The 16913-nt window shown below is 31.8% G+C and overlaps 1 protein-coding gene across 5 annotated transcripts in view; it reads right to left on the bottom strand.

Moving 5' to 3' along the window:
• Nucleotides 1–32: 32 nt before the first annotated feature.
• The window catches only part of LOC132948206 (high affinity cAMP-specific 3',5'-cyclic phosphodiesterase 7A-like), a 128154-nt gene continuing 111273 nt past the window's right edge, over nt 33–16913 (bottom strand). For 4 of the 5 annotated variants that reach the window (XM_061018581.1, XM_061018582.1, XM_061018580.1 and 1 more), the window contains 9 exons: nt 14890–14990; nt 11063–11194; nt 10739–10909; nt 8921–9161; nt 6914–7938; nt 5373–5508; nt 5020–5154; nt 3500–3676; nt 33–2667 (listed from right to left, as the gene is read on the bottom strand). In XM_061018581.1, coding sequence (XP_060874564.1) covers nt 2657–2667; nt 3500–3676; nt 5020–5154; nt 5373–5508; nt 6914–7938; nt 8921–9161; nt 10739–10909; nt 11063–11194; nt 14890–14990 — 2129 coding nt within the window. In that variant the 3' untranslated portion in view covers nt 33–2656. The remainder of the gene's footprint in view (nt 2668–3499; nt 3677–5019; nt 5155–5372; nt 5509–6913; nt 7939–8920; nt 9162–10738; nt 10910–11062; nt 11195–14889; nt 14991–16913) is intronic. The other variant, XM_061018584.1, reaches the window with a different exon arrangement.

The following is a 16913-nucleotide window of genomic DNA, read 5'->3' as shown; positions in this document are numbered from 1 at the left end:
AACACATTTTTTTCGAAATAAACATAACATCATTCCAATAGTCATTAACGATATACTTTTATTATAGAAATCATTACGTTTTAGAACATACAATACAATATTATTTGATAATGAAAATGCTATTTCATTATAATAGGTACGCTATTTTTTTTTAATTGTCACACATTTTTTTGGAAACAGTATTGGGAAGATTATAATATTATATTTCGTAATAACCGTAGTGTTATCACCATGGTACAATAATAATAACAATAATAATGTATAGGTACTGATGTCCGATAAAAAAAAATGTATTTGTTTGTCAGCCACAATATTATTTTACAGTATATAATATTATGATTAAGTATAATAATATTATGATAGTCATAAGGTATTTATATAATTTTGTTAGGAGTACCTATTTAATTAAATTAGAAGAATTAAAAATAAAAAATAAAAGGAAAAAGAAAAAAAAAATTAACCAGAAATTACAAACGAAAAACAAGTCAACACAAAATACATTCACCTATTAACCTATAACATAAATTATGACAAAAATAAAAATATTTTTTTTAACAATAATAAGAATTAATGTTAGTTTTAAAAACAAAATGTGTGATGTGCGTTTTTAAGACATAATTATTATCATTATTATTATTATAGAAAATACTGAGATTAAGTTACACGTTCACAAAAGTATTACACAGATTTTCCGTGTGTTAAATCCCCAGAAGTTAGCAAAAAAAAGCGCATGTCAAATTTAGCTAATTGTTTAGCATCTAAATTAAGCTTTTAATTAGCAAAATAATAATAATAATAATGATAATGATAATGATATTTTTTATTTTATTGAAAATACTTATGAAAAAAAAAGTAATTATCAAAATAAAATAAAATCATTCTACAAATAAAACTATTCACGTTATCTGTTAAATAAGGTTTAAATAAATTCAAATAAATGAAGAAAATATTATTATAACGTGTATGTGTATACTTATTTCTGTTTAGAATATACAATGTACATCAAGATTATAATAGATACACACTTTTCCATAATTATAATAATAAACTTAGAAATAAAATTAATAATAGTTCAGTTGTTTAAATTATTTTTCAATTAATATTATAAATAAATAAACACGTCCGAATTAATAATAATTTACATAATTTTCCCGTTAAATGGAGCAGATCATTATTATATATATCTTTAGACTTGATTATTATATGATTATATATTTTTACGAATGGAAGAATTTTAAGCAACGGTTAGTTTTTGTTGTTAAGTAGGTACGACCAAAGAGATTCGTCGATTGTAGTTATAAAAATGCTAATAAGAAACTTATTGCGTTTGACTAGAGAGAAACCATATTTTTTTGATTAAGATACAGGTTGTAGCATAGTTTTGTTCAATTTTTAAAGTTATTGTACCTTCAATGGAATTTTAAAAATACGGAAGTTATTTTTTCAATATTATCTCATATTTGGCACTTATAACAGAGAAGTAAACATCAATCAAAGAGGATTATTTTAACCAAAGAAACACTTAAAAATGATTATCTAAATATTAGTAACTCAAAAATAACATTACCAAACTAAAGCATAGCGCAATTCGCAAAAATTGTAATATTATAATGAAGAATATCAGTACAATGGCAGTGATTTTTCGTTATACTTATTAAAAAAAAAATATATAATAATAATAATAATAATAATAAAAAAACAAGAAGAAGAAGAATAAGATGAAGAATGAAGAAAAAAATATACAAACTACATTTGAACAGCATAAAGTACTTGATGTCATACAATAATAGTTATCTGCACAGATTATCGTATGCCTACTAACTGTGGACCACACATTGTTTAACGCAGTCCATCGTATTAATGTGACTCGAAATCATATTTTATTTTCGTTTATCATATTATGATCGTGGAAGCATATTTTATGTATCGGAAACATTTTTTTCCCCCTATTAAATCGGACTTAACATGTATTATAGAGCGGAGCACCGAACACGACATATTATTTTATGTGGATGGATCGAGGCCCGAACACTTAAAATATGTAACAGACCCTGCAGAATGTTATCGTATAGGGTAAACTGAGCGACACAGGTTCGCACGGGTAGGCGGCATGCCCAATTAAGCTTAGACTAATAATAATAGTTGTAAAAAAGGCAAAGATGGTCGACACAAATGCATGATATGTACCACATATACACAGTTAGAAATAAGTGGAAAACGGTTTAAAATAAACTGTAAAGTGACCATACATAGTATAATATATATCCCATTGCGATTCGTCTCAATAGGTGGATAATATGTTTTATATTTACATTTAATATTAATATTTAGAAGTGTTAAGCTTATAGATACCGAAAATCAAAAATGAACCATAAGCGTCGAGATTTGGTCAATGAAAATAAATAAATCAATAGATTCCATTATTGGTTATTTTTTTTTTTTTTTTTTGTTTGTTCAACAGTACTGCGCTGGGAAGACCATAAATTATTTATGTTCCGTTTGTCAATAATTAGCGTATTATATATAGGTAATAATACAATGTTTCGAGAATTTCGTGCGAATATTATCGCTACCGCCGACTTGCATATTTATATAGTCCAAATATCTTGTATTCATTTTGTCAGTCTACGATGCGAAAATTCGATGATCATTTTTCTCAATGTGGCCCTGAAAGAAAATAAGTTCTACGTTACAATAATGACATGGATATTATTACAATTGATTTTAATTGGTATTACATATTGTATATTTTATCGGGGCTGTGGCGGTCAAATGATTTTGTCAAAAGGGAGGAGGGTGGCTGATTATTTTACATACGCTATTTGATGATTAAAAATACAATTTCTAGTTACCTTTTAAAACCTATATCTAAGTGATTATAAATATTGAAAAATAGGTCATGGGGTTGATCTATCTCCCTCATCACCGGCTTCCCCTCCGTTTGACCACTGTACAGTGTAAACAATTTAAATTAAAACGAACCGGGTACACTGTACGCAGTGCATAAATAGTAAATACGCATAAAAAAAACTAAACGTACGATAGTTTAAGACTTACGCTTTTTGCAAAACGTGCAATTTACCATTGTGCCGATCATGAAGGGTAGAAAACGATCAACGATCGCGGGTATGGAGAACAGAACAGAGAAAAAGTTCTCTACGAGGACTGCGCGAACGAAGGTTTTCCATGATACTTATTGTAGATTTCTCGAAAAGTGCAACTGACGCGCATTAGTTTATAATATAATAAAACGCGGAGTCGTAAACCGGAGAAAAATTATCATATCGTAGGCGGTGGTTGTATTAATATGATTTCTGCGTATACGACACTACTTATATTATATAGTAATTTAAACGAAGAATCCGCGATAATAGTGTAATTATTAATTATCGTCTTTTTGAGCGAAGAAAAGAAAAATGCTTTTCAATCATTCGAAATAGTTTCGAATGTCACGACAGTTGTCATTTCTGTAGTCATATCCTATAGGTACATTATTTACCCGAGAAGGACGTGGCAAGTATTTCGACGGGCAAGGAACCGCGGCGGTGCGCCAGGAACGAGTCCATCGACTGGCCGGTGGACAGCAACACGTCCGGTCCGCCGGAGCTCCGTCGCTTCATTGACTTTCTGCGCCGTCTTCGGCTACCCGGGCGGCTTCCGTCCGAACCTCTTCGCTCTGTAATCACGCCACCCAATCGCAAGTTTTATACAAATTGTCGCAGACCAATCACGGGCGCGGCAAAACAACATAACAATATCGTAATAATTGTATCGTTGCGTATTTGAGATTTGGATTTTTTATTGGAGGGGGGGGGGAAGTGGAAATTACATCTTACAATCCCTAAGATTCCTGATCTCGAGAGAAATTTGGCAACCCAGACTTTTTAAAATTTTCCTATAGGTAGGTACTAATTACTATTTAAATATTTTACAAAATTAAACAAATATTTATTTTATGTTTTTGATTTTGAATGATATATTAGATACATATTTATAATATCATTCACGGACAGGTATATTGATTGATAAATATTTAACAGCTCTAAACTTTTATGATCAAAATATAAAATTCACCGAAATTTAGGCAATTATACATACATTTTCGGTTGCAGGGGGACTCCCCCATTCACAAATACGCCACATCTATGTATACATATATAATACAACTAGGTAGAATACAAATTATAAACGCAGTCATTGTATATTATTGTACAACCACTGCATTTCGCTTTTAAAAAACCATTTTTTTATTACCTTCAAAACTGATGTTAAAACTTTCAGCCTTAAAAAAACAAAAACAAAACAACAAAAAAAGGAATTGAAAATTTTCAACGAAATTGTTACTGGACTATCTTAAAGAATCGTTTCGAAACTGTCCATAATACGTATTACGTGTCATAATATAAACGATCTATAATTCTATATAATAATTATCTAAGAACGTGAATAATTACAATCAAATAATACCACCCATGCTATTCACTTAAATAGTATTGTTATTATTATTTCTATTTCATCTGATCGATCAAATTGATGGTTATTAAAAGCGAACAAATGAGAAACGAGACAGAATCATTTATAACAAATTTAAATAATTAACCACTGGTAATGAAATTCTTTCCATCGCAAATTTGAAAATATTAGTTATTTATGTTTAGGTGTACTCAATTTTTAAGAGAACAATAGAAATTTAAATTAAATTTTTCTAGTTAATACGAATTGAGTTAACGACAGCAGTTCATTTGGTTCAACGATATAATTAAATTCATCGATATAAAAAAAAAAATACGAAAATTGCTAAATAAGCAAAAATAAATACAGTAATAAAGAACAGTCTAAGATTAACTTATATAAATTGTTAATATGTCATTAAAAAGCAAAGCGTATTGACTGACAAAAACCCATATATAATTCATATTATGTTGTTATAGGCAATTTCGAGTGTATTGTTATATGCTAATAATATGATAGTGTGTGGATGATTTTTCTTTTCTTTCTAATAATCGATGATCGTCTCACCTGGCCGGGAAGGAGAAACAAGAGGCGAGCTCGATAATCCAATATTGGAATCATACGGTAGCGATGAACGTCTCGCGCCTTGCTTCGGGCTATTTGTGCTCAGTGGCCCTGTGGCCACCACCTTAAAAAGGGCACCTGCGATAGAAAGCCATGCATTAACCACAAGTGCACAAGTACGTTGACATAAAAGCGCTGTGACTGCGGTCATTCACGAATAAAACAATTATGGTAAAAATGTTAAAAAAGAAAATTAAAAAAAAAAAATTAATGTAAAATGTTATAAAAAAATTAATAAAAGTAATTGAAAAAAAAAAAAAATACAATTTCTTAAAATACGAATAAAATTTGTTTACTCTGTTTGGAAAAATCTGATGGCACAGACCCGCGCCTTGGAATGGTCGCTTCTTGGCCCTTGCCGGGTGTCGGGTGTCCCGTACCGTCACCGTTTCCAGCGCCAACCGGTGCTGAACCTCGGCGTCTTGTCAAAATCTGTTCGGTAAAAAAGACAGTTTATAATTTATATACGCGTTCAGATTGATATTAGGCTGGTGTAGAGTCTACACTGTGGACCATCACTGGTCGTGTATCTACGGATAAATTGGGGTTCGAGGGCACAAACAAAATTGGTGGACATAAACCACGGCGATATTATTTCGAACTGGTATTCACACAACTTCAGGATTCGTGATAAATACAGTGGATTATTCGGGGTGCACGACGATCAAGAATTATATTAATGTGCGTGGGTACTTTAGGGATTTACAAAAAATTAAATTATTTATATACCTACATAACAAAATAATAATATAAAGTACGTGACAGTACTATGTTGAGACAGTAAATAAATATCCGTAGACAATAATACTGTGTACAAAAATTAAGTCATCAGTTATAATTGTAAAAGGGAAAATCGTCGAGTGTCGCACCGGAAGAAGAACCTATTATAGGACCTAAGAAATTAAATTGTCAAAAAGTGACCACCACCTGAAAATTAAGTCCAATGCTATAGTCTATAATCTGCAACAAAATCTTTATCTGATAATATTTACAAGGCCAAAACAAATTGGTTCTAATATATTCTTACGAAAAACAATGTAATAAAAAACTTACTAACAAAAGTAACATTATTTGTTTGTTCACAAATAAGTAGCTGACTTTGCATTTTACTTTTTCAATATTTATCATTGTGTGTACAATGTACATGTAAATCAAATTCATAAATAACTTTTTGAGTGATGGTATGCAATCATGTTTTTAGTTAAGACCGTTGTACAAATCGGCTAAAATGAGGAATTAAACATTAAACATAAAAATCAACGATTACAAGCCAATCACGGAAATTGAAAATAATATAATTAGAGGTCGATGACAATACACTAAAGTTCATTATATAAATAACCAGAAAATATATTACACAAGGTGGTTCTTATGAATGTGAAGAATCATATTATTGAAAAGTGTTTACGTAATTTGAAGTCAGTATAAAATAATAAATTATGCTAATTTATGTCGTAATATATTAACCTTAAAGCAAAATATTTATTTGAAAATTTCAATGTAAAAAATCGATTCATCTAAGTAGTTATAATTGGTTATAAATAGGTATTTAAATTATGGGAGAGTATGGAATAGCGGGACACCATTTTTGGAGCACCCATTTGAAGTTTGTACAAGCGGTTCAGGAGTACCACTCAACATGTTGGACCACTCATCTATACTTAAAATATCTACTTATAGTATCTATTACGAATTAACTAATCGTTCGAAATTCAATGTTGATGTAATTGAAATTCTCAGTAAAATATTCTGCTAAGGAATATTAAATAAAAATATAAGCTGTTATTCATAAAAATGAAAAACTTAAAAAACGATTATGATAAAAAAAAAAACTAACCTGGTTCATGTGATTGCTGTTACGCCTGATTTCCGCGTTGGTCCGTGCTGTCGGGTCGACGTTTTCCTTCTCCTTGTTGGACGAAAACCTGGCCAACTTAAACGCCCGGTCAGTGTCCAGGATCGAGTCTCGCTTCGTGCCGTTTCCTCCAGCGCCGTGGCCACCACCACCACCGCCGCCCGCCGACGGACAACCCTCGCTGCTGGTCGAACCGGTCCGGCTGGACGCCGTGGACACTGCCGACGTGCCGCCGCTGGACGACGAACACGGTGCAGCGGTGTCTCCGCCGGTGGACAGGTACCGGGCCCGGACGTACGGCTGAATGGGTGGGAACGTCTGTTGCCTGGTCAGGCCCCTGGAGCATCCGGACGACGCCTGGTGCCCGAGGACCGGTGACGTGACGCCGTGTATGACGTTGCACAGCCGGCTGGCATCGGCCGTATTGGTAATGGTCGCTATGCTGGGTTCGGGTATCAGGTTCTCAGCGCTCACCGGCCGGTCGTCCATATGACTGCCGCCGCAACCGTCCGACGAACGTTGCAGCCCGCTGCTCCTCGACGAGCCCACCGATATGCTCAGGCCCTCCTCCTCCTCTTCCAGGTACGGGATCTGGCCCAGCGTGAAACGTCGTCGGTTTTCCACTTGCACCAGCAACGTCGAGGGCAGCGCGCCCTGCAAGCTTTCCCGGCGCAGTATCGTGCACGGCAGCGCGTGGCCGGTGACCCGGGCCAGGTTCAGTGGCACCGAGTGCCGACGGCCCATCTTGTCCACGGTCTCCAGCACGACGGCCGGAAGCGATCCCCGGCGGTTCTGCTGCTGTGGCGAGTCCTGTTCATTTTCCGGTTCCAGCATCATGTCGTCGGCGTCCGCAATCAGCTGCTGCTCGTCGCAGCTCTCGCGCTCCCGGAGCTCTTCCCACTGTTGTTGGTTCTTCCTCAGGTTTTCCATCATCGAGTGCGACAACTTGGTGTCCAAAAACTTGTGCCACAAATTGAAAAGCGGCAACACCATAAACTTGAAGAACACTAATGAAAAGAATAAAATTAACTTTAATAGGTATAATGATTTTGACAAATGAGTAGGGTTTTATAATACTCAAAAATATTTCTATTGTCTATTACAATATAGAAACTATGGATATATAGGCAATATTTTCCGAAAATCTATACTCAAATTGATTTACGGGCTAAACCAATTATAATATACAAATATAAATTCAAATAATAATTTCAAAACTAATACAATTACAGTACGGTGTGCTTTACTTTAGTGTAAAATGTCAAATTATGCATTGTAACATAAAATTATATTTTACTCCATAAAGACTGTTATCATTATTCCATTACCTATGTCAATTTATATTAAGACCTATATTATAATAAAACTATAATAAGTACCTAATCTAAATGTATCAATCCACGTATTGATTCACCAATTTATTTAAATTTAATGGCATCATAATAATATAGCGTGTACAATCATTTATTACTCGTTAATATACTGGTTTTTATTTATCTGTATAACGTTATACACGTGCGTATTAAGGGTGAATAATTGGACGATATAATATAATACACGAATATACTCAAATGCAGTAGAGACACTAAAATATGCTTATCCTATCTATAGGTTATAGGTTATTTAGATGAAACCAAAAATATATATCGTGTGTTAAAAAAAATAAAAAAATACGTTCCATGCGCATTTATACAAACAAACATACTGTTGACACTATGGACACTATGGCTGTTTTTAGACTAAACGCATTTATTTTTCGGTCGGTGGCCATTATATTTAGCTCTCTTCAATTAAGTCCTCGTTGTGTCGGATTATCTTGAATTTGAATAAAAATAAGAATATGGTTAATTTATCTTGGGCTTATAGACTACAATATAATACAAACTACATATTCTATAGTATTTTGTTTATTGTGTATTATAGATGCGGTCTAACGGGGGTACGTATATAATGATTTGAACACGACGGCGAATTAAAAAAGTCACGTACCTGTTTGAATTTTTGGCACTGTATTGTTGTATCGATCGCAGATATCGGTGACCGGCAATCCCAACTGCCTTTCATAATCGCCTTGTCTGAAAAATTCGTCACACACCTTCAGGCTCCATTTGCGACTCACGTCCCACGGCCGGCACGGGTTCGATATGTCAGCGCACTTTAGTGCTATCTGCAGTATGAAGTGCCGCAACTCCGGGTCCTTCATGTCCAACTCGTCGTTTTCCAGATAGTTCTGTTTAATTTGTTATTAAAAAAAATGGTTAAAAACAAAATATGATACCAAGGTACACATTAATGGTTAGGTCGTATTTTCGCAGTGGTGAATTCTTTATTTGTAAATTAAACATAATATATAGGTAGTCAATTGATTTCGAAAACATAATTTACATACAAATATAAAATCCTACTGCCTTTTGTAAACCAATGATAGCTGACACAATAATTGATCTAAGATTAGATCACTTAACATACTTAAATCATTGTTTTTATCGTATTACATTAGAAAAGTACTTTTGAGCAAATAATATGATGGTGAGTACAATACTACAATATATTGGTATTAATTCAGTAACATTAATAATACATATAACTAATATAGGTTCATTAACTAAAAGTCGTTGTTTGTCCAGGTATTAGAGAAATATATTCGAAGTATAAATCAATAAAAAAAAAATAGTTTAATAAAAGATACAATTGATTATACAACTACCATTGCATTTAAATTAAAACTTTGAAGTGTACAATAATAATAGACACAACCAAAACGTATTAGCATCACACCAACGCTGCGGTTAGACATTTGAAAACAAGAACATATATTTATTGTTTATTATGTATATCGTACTTATATGTATGCATCTAGAAAAGCACATTAAATATTCATACTCGGAGAATGTTAAATATTTTTATGGCAAAAAAGATCGTAGGAAAAAATAATAAAAGTTTTTTTTCGTCCCGTTTTCGAAATGGAATTCATGAATTAAACATGAAAAGTCGAGAGCGCATAAATGAAAAAAATTTTCAGTGCATTTCAAATGTGTTTTATATACAAAAAATAGACACTATATAATAATATAACCACACATACAAGTTCGGGTTAAGGGGGTGGGGACGGCATTTTAAGGGTCCAACTCTTTCTACAAAATATTTTCATAATGCACACGATCAAAAGAATTTCAAAAAATAACATGAACTATGTTTAGGTCACAAAAAATTACTAAATGATAAATGTATTATAGATACCAATGGTATTTGATAACAATATGATGAAGTTTGTAAATTAATGAAAATAAGAGTTGCGAACAAATAACTATACAATGTAGTAAAAGGTATGCGTGGTATTATCATCGTAAATTAATATCATTATTCGTTATCATAATATTTAACAATTAATTCATATTAGCTGTTTTTGACTTATTTGAGTAAAGTAACAATATTTTATATTAGTGTCTTACGTTTAAAATATAAATTTACTTCGATGGCTGTGGCGAATTTATACTATCTTAGTTATTTAAAATTGTATATATAACTATGTGTTTACTGTAATGTTACATCATTACCTATTTTGGTAGTTTTAATTTTTTATTAATTTATTTTAAATGGTACAAAACTATAAAACTAAATACGTAAGTAGTAATTAAAAATGTTTTATGTGAGACGGGTTGATTAAGTATGATAGTTTTCAGTGGCCCACTAAGTGTCTGCAGGTGTTCTATAGGACCCAATGGATTTCTAACCCGGAATAGATATTGTAATTATTGTAATCCCCCCCCCACCACCACACACACACCCCTTTACAGGGAAACTCACGTTGAATTTCTTCAAGAATTCCGGTTGTCTTGTAATATCCGTGGCCAAGATCAGTGAACTTATCTGCGACTCGAGGTCTTGTCTTATGGGGCTTAGTTTCTCAGCTACGTGACTTTCGAGCAGGCAGCCAATCGCCGACCTCCAGTGGTGGTTCTCCAGCACTGAAGTGTTCTGAATTGACGCACATAAATACAACAGAAAACCATACGGGTTGATGATATACAATATTACAGACGTGAAATATCGTTTTTCAGTTGTACGAAAATATCACCAATAGGTATAACGTAAAATTCTTAAATAGTATTTTATAATATAATGGGTCACCTCGTAAAGAGTAGCCAAATGATTACTGGTCGCGATAAGAAACGGTTGATTGACACCGGGATGGTCGAGATCGTGAGCAACAGCCGCTATGAGAGACGCCATGATTTCCAGTGGTGTCAAGAAGTTCTTGATCTGTAGAAAAAAAGTAATAGAAATTAATAAATAATATATCCGATACAATATTGTACGTGCTTATAATGTTTTAGTTCTAATAATATTTTATTATACTATTAAGTAGAGTAATAATTATTGCATTATACGAACGGTGCAGTGCAGGTAAGACAGTAGTTTCTGTTTTATTATTGTTATTATTATTATTGGCTATATCACGTGGTCATATTATGTGTAATTCGTTTTTCAGATTTCAATATTTCATAACACACATTATTATTATAATACTTATTATTTTGGTAATAGACGCTGCTCAGAAAATATTAATTTTTTTTCGCCAGACAACGCAATAATCGAAAAGTGGCAAATTTGACTTGTTACATTACGCCACATCAAACGAAAGACTGTGGTTTTAAAAACCTCATCACATCGTAAGACAAGACAATTAATTTACACTTTCGGATAAAAATTCAATATTTTAATAATATCGCACATTATTACATGTCGTTTTATATTGTACGTTATACGTGCACATTAGTTTTTCATTTATCCGAAATAATATAAATTATTATGCTTTGGTGTGATTTATCGAAGATAGGTACCGAGTTATAAATATATACCTACTCGTCTGAAACAAGTATTTATTTAAATATGTATAATAAATTATGATGTTGCATTATGTGAAAGTGTTTAAGTAAATGGTTTTTATTTTATTTTCATGAACTATAATACACCCTATTATGTATTATATATACGATATTATAGTATACTACGACTGCCGATGAAACGAAACGTTAAACTTGTTGAGTTAAAAAGTATACAAAAGATAAACAAACTTTTTAGTTTTAAAAGCACTAAATAAACGGAGAACAATACATCGTAAGAAATGTTTTGATTGACTTAATACTTTTCCGTAAAGTTATTGTATTACGACTGTTTTTGTTATATTTTAGATATTATATTATTCGTGAATGCCACACCATTATGTTTGTATTTTCATACTAATAAAACAATCAACACGGATATTAAATTTAATTCTATACTAAGTTTCGTTTTAATGTGTACTGATTATTGTTATAATAAATCATTTAAATATTTATCGAATAATAATAGAAATAAAGATGATACAGGCCACATCTTTTTTCACTTACAGTACTATAATACCTAGTGATTATTATTTCAGTTATTATTTTGTTGTTATGAACACCGAACTATCATTTTAATTGGTAGTATTTTTTTACTTCACAAATATGTTAATAATTTAAGAATTTTGTGATATGAAAATAATATGTATATTTCAAATATACGCATTTATTTATAACTTTCACTTATTTTTGTAATTTCTGTTTTCGTCACACCAAAATTCAATGCGATTAAAATATAATTGTACACGATTGTTTAGCTCTCGAATCGTTGTATATTTGAATAAAGTTTTAAAAAAGTGTTTGCAAACAAGTTTGTATACTAAAAAAAAAAAATAAAGAAATAAAATAAAAGTAATAAAAACAATTCAGTCACGCGTCGACAAATCGTTAAATGGCGGAAATATTAAATATTTTTGTGGTAAACAGTGCTATATGTCATGCACTCGTATTTAGGTGTCCACAAACGAATCGTAAAATAGTCTAAAATTAAACGCGTAAAGGTTGCAAGTGAAATTAAAATATTATAATAATAATAACAACGGACGATTACACGCCGCGCCGCAGCGGTCCGTCAGAAATAATTTTTCGACATTGGCACGCGGCAGGACTTTTAAACCGTCTGCTCCGAATTCGGCCGAGCACGTATTGTGTGGCTTTTGCGAGCAGCACTAAAACCTGTCAATATAGCATAGAAAATAGCAATAATAACAATAGTAAAAAAAACAACACGAACAATAATAACGGAAGATTTCGGTTCTACGCGTTCCCAAAATACGTACGAGCTTCTTTTTATTTATATATTATGCCGACGACACGAAATAACAATAATAATACTTATTCGGATAAGATAACAAAATATTATACACAAGACACCCACTACACGCTACACGAGCTTTTTTTTTTTTTTTAATTAGAATCGAGAACCGATCGTTGTCGCAGGAAGCAGAGGAGTCAAAAATTATTAATATTATAATATAATATCAATTTTCGACGGTTAGATTTTCATGTAGGTAAATATGCATACGTACAACTATTTACTATACTCGTACATAATGAGTCATTATCATTGAGTAATCATTATTAATGACGTACTACGTTATACTATACTATACTATATTATGAGTGCGTAACGAGGTCAAATAAAATATGAATATCATATACTATGTCATATTATCTGGGGCAATGACAAGAAATAAAAATAAATTCTCTATAGATAACCGAATGCTCAGACGACCTGGAGTGTATGCAAACGGAATGAACCCAACGGGTTGCAATGCTGTTGTGATTTCAAATAACATAATATTGTTATTATTTAATTATGGATATGGGATAGGACGACGCGGTGTTTTTTTAGAATTCCCGTGAGGCCAATGCAGTAAAACCGGAAAACTTGGTTTCTCGCCAAACGATTATATTAATAATAATAATAATAATATACATAATATAATGCGATTAAATATTGTTTCCACACGTCAAAATGTTTCAATGATAAAAGAGTGGATATAAACATTATAAACTAATATATTATATTATTATTATTATAAACGTATTATTGATTTAAACTTGCATTGAATAATTAATTAAAGTTAACGTAATGGCTTAACCAAACTTTATAGGTCACTTTAATATATTATTATAAGCTCACTATAATCAATTTAAAATCAATTATAAAATTAATCATTTTCATTATAATATATTATAGTACACATTTTATCAAAATATTAATAGGTAACGTTTTGTACATTTTTCGGACCACTACTGTGCTTCACATCAGACGGTTATGTCAAACGGTTAGGAAGTTATCAAGTGTCACGTGCACACGTGGTCATTATGTAGTCTATACACTCAAACGCTTCAAAGTCAACACACGGTAAAAAAAGCTATATTACGGACGAATGCCACCAAAAGGTTTCGACGATAGATAAAACGAATTACACGAGCACGACGTTTCTACAACGATGATTGAATAACGCTTTATTTGAAAATCATCCTGGCGCATATCCTTATATGTTTTATGATAGCGCAACACTAGGTATACAATAATAATATACAGAATGAACATTAGACGGAGTTCATTCCCAAAGGGAAAACTTTCAAACTTACTAAGCGGTTTATGTTTTCTTTTAGTTATTGATACATTATCGAGAGGGAGTTTTTTTTTTTTAAGGAAACGGTCCTTCGTCCGGTGTTCTTATAAACTTCTTAAGATGTATTTCAACCGAGGGTTGTTATCATTGCTTTTATTTTCTTCCAAAATTTAAACACTGCTTATGACAACTGTAAACTAATGAATATACGCTCAAACGCATCTGGGGGAATTCATTCGAAACACTTGCATTGCGGCTAAAACTAGAAAGGCAACTCCGAATAATCGGTTTCCTTAGCGTATGCCCTTTAGTAGGATATATAAATACGATAAACTCAGCTACAGTGTACAGAATGCCAAAGAATACCAAAAACTCAAATAATATTCTAATAAAACATTTTATATGTACTATAATAATTATAGTATAAAATGTTATAAAATGTTATTATTTTTATAAACCAAATACGTGTTTGAGTGTTTCTAACCTTGTCTTCTTGCAGGAAACAATGCATCGCCTGGGTGACATCGGTAGCATGGATGGCATTGTGATACGGGTTCGTGCTGTGGTACCCTTCTTCTATGAGACCTGTGAACAAATATTGTAGATATTCGCATTTAGATATCTTAGACAAGAAATTTTTTACGCGATATTTATAATATTTATCACTTATGTTAAGTAGGTATATATTATGTAGTACACCTATATGGTATATCAGTAAGCACAGATCCAGAGGGGTGGGGGCTAAAAGGGTTTTAGCATTCCTTTTAGAAATGTTATACATTATTTATTCATTTGTATATAATAAATAGTTCATACATCTTGAAATCCATTAATTTAAAATATAAACAAAATTGTTAAAATCGTAATCAAATATTATATAGGTAATATAATGGTATCTATAATCTATTAGGTATAAACGAAAATTATAATTGTATTTTTTTCTGAAAAGATGTATTTTTCCCCTTCCCTCCCCATTCAACATTTCAGATGTCTGGATCCACGCCTGTATATTACTATACAAAATATTTTATAATAACACTTCATATACATTTTTAATCATAATTGAGATATGGAAAGAGGTAAGGTCAATCAGTATATTTTTATAATTTTAAAGATTAGAGATCTATAATCAACGATTGACTCTCACCTAATTTCTTTTATATTTCAGAGACGGCTAGATAAGAAATGGCCATGGTTACATAACTACTATAATATATTATTATGTATATTATGTACGTACAATATGCTTTCTGCGACTGAAGATACACTATTTATACCCCCCAGTAAATAGGTATGACAATAAAAAAAAACCGTTGTGTTTATGTATACTATATACAAGTCTACACCTACTCATTTTAGAGACCATCCAACGGGTTTTAATATTAAAACTTTGTTAACTGTTTCCTCAGATAACGCGTTCACGTGTACTTTATGTATACTTAACAAGAAAAGTTCAAATATAATAGGATCGTTCGTAAGTTTCATTTCGCGTGAACGACCTGTTACATACAAAAAATAAACAAATTAAAAAACGCGATTTTTTTTTTTATTTTTGTAGCCGTTAAACCATAAATAGTAAATACCAAATCCGTTAGAATAATATCTTGAAAAATAACGGTAACCCAAATTTAAAAAGGTCAATCTAATAATGTTAATATTCTCATATACAGGTATTAATGCAATATTATATTCACAGTGTGGGTTAATTATAAATTCAAACGGTAATCATCACCTATCTAGTTGTTGGGTACACCACCATAACCTCAAAAAGCTAGTTTTATTGACTTTTAATTTCAAACTTTTTATACAGTGTTCAAATAACTGATGTCAGCATCGAAACTTGCGCCCGAAACCGACTCGGGATTAAATATGATAAACTCTGAGGAGGAAACCCAAAGTAACTAGGACCGGATTACATTAGCATAATAATAAGGCATTGCAGTATCGACAGCGTAGTAGATAATAATATACACGAAGAACGACAAACGTTAACAATAAATAAACTATACGCGTGTGTCATTACGAGGGGAAGACGCGTGCCGAATAGGAAATGAAGTTTTTCACGGTTATAATGCGCAGCGCAAGAACTTTTGTAAACCCGAACACTTACGATAATTATATCAATTAAGACGAACCGCTTACAAATGAAAATAAATAAATAACGTTCGGTTTTAACTTTCGAGGCAATTTTAAGCTAATATCTCACCAGAGATAATAGGTGCATGTATAATATGCAGTGACATTTTGTTGAGAGTTGAAAATAAAAGCTTCAATAATAAACTAAGGTCGATTTAAATATCTAAAAATAACAATAATTTACATGACAATATCGTTCATAAATATTACACGCCTAACACGAAATTACGATACATTTTGTATGAATGGATTGTAATTGTTATTTAAAAAAAAACTTATTAGTTAGAATGTTTCCACAGCAAGACAATACATTTTCATAATATACCTATGTAAACAAATAAATGCTGTTTTTTTTCAAAATAAGTTAAGAAC

Source organism: Metopolophium dirhodum, chromosome 7 (genome assembly GCF_019925205.1).
Source record: "Metopolophium dirhodum isolate CAU chromosome 7, ASM1992520v1, whole genome shotgun sequence".
Classification (NCBI taxonomy): Eukaryota; Metazoa; Arthropoda; class Insecta; order Hemiptera; family Aphididae; genus Metopolophium; species Metopolophium dirhodum.
The sequence above is the reverse complement of the archived record's forward strand: the minus strand, read 5'-3'. Positions and strand labels throughout refer to the sequence as shown.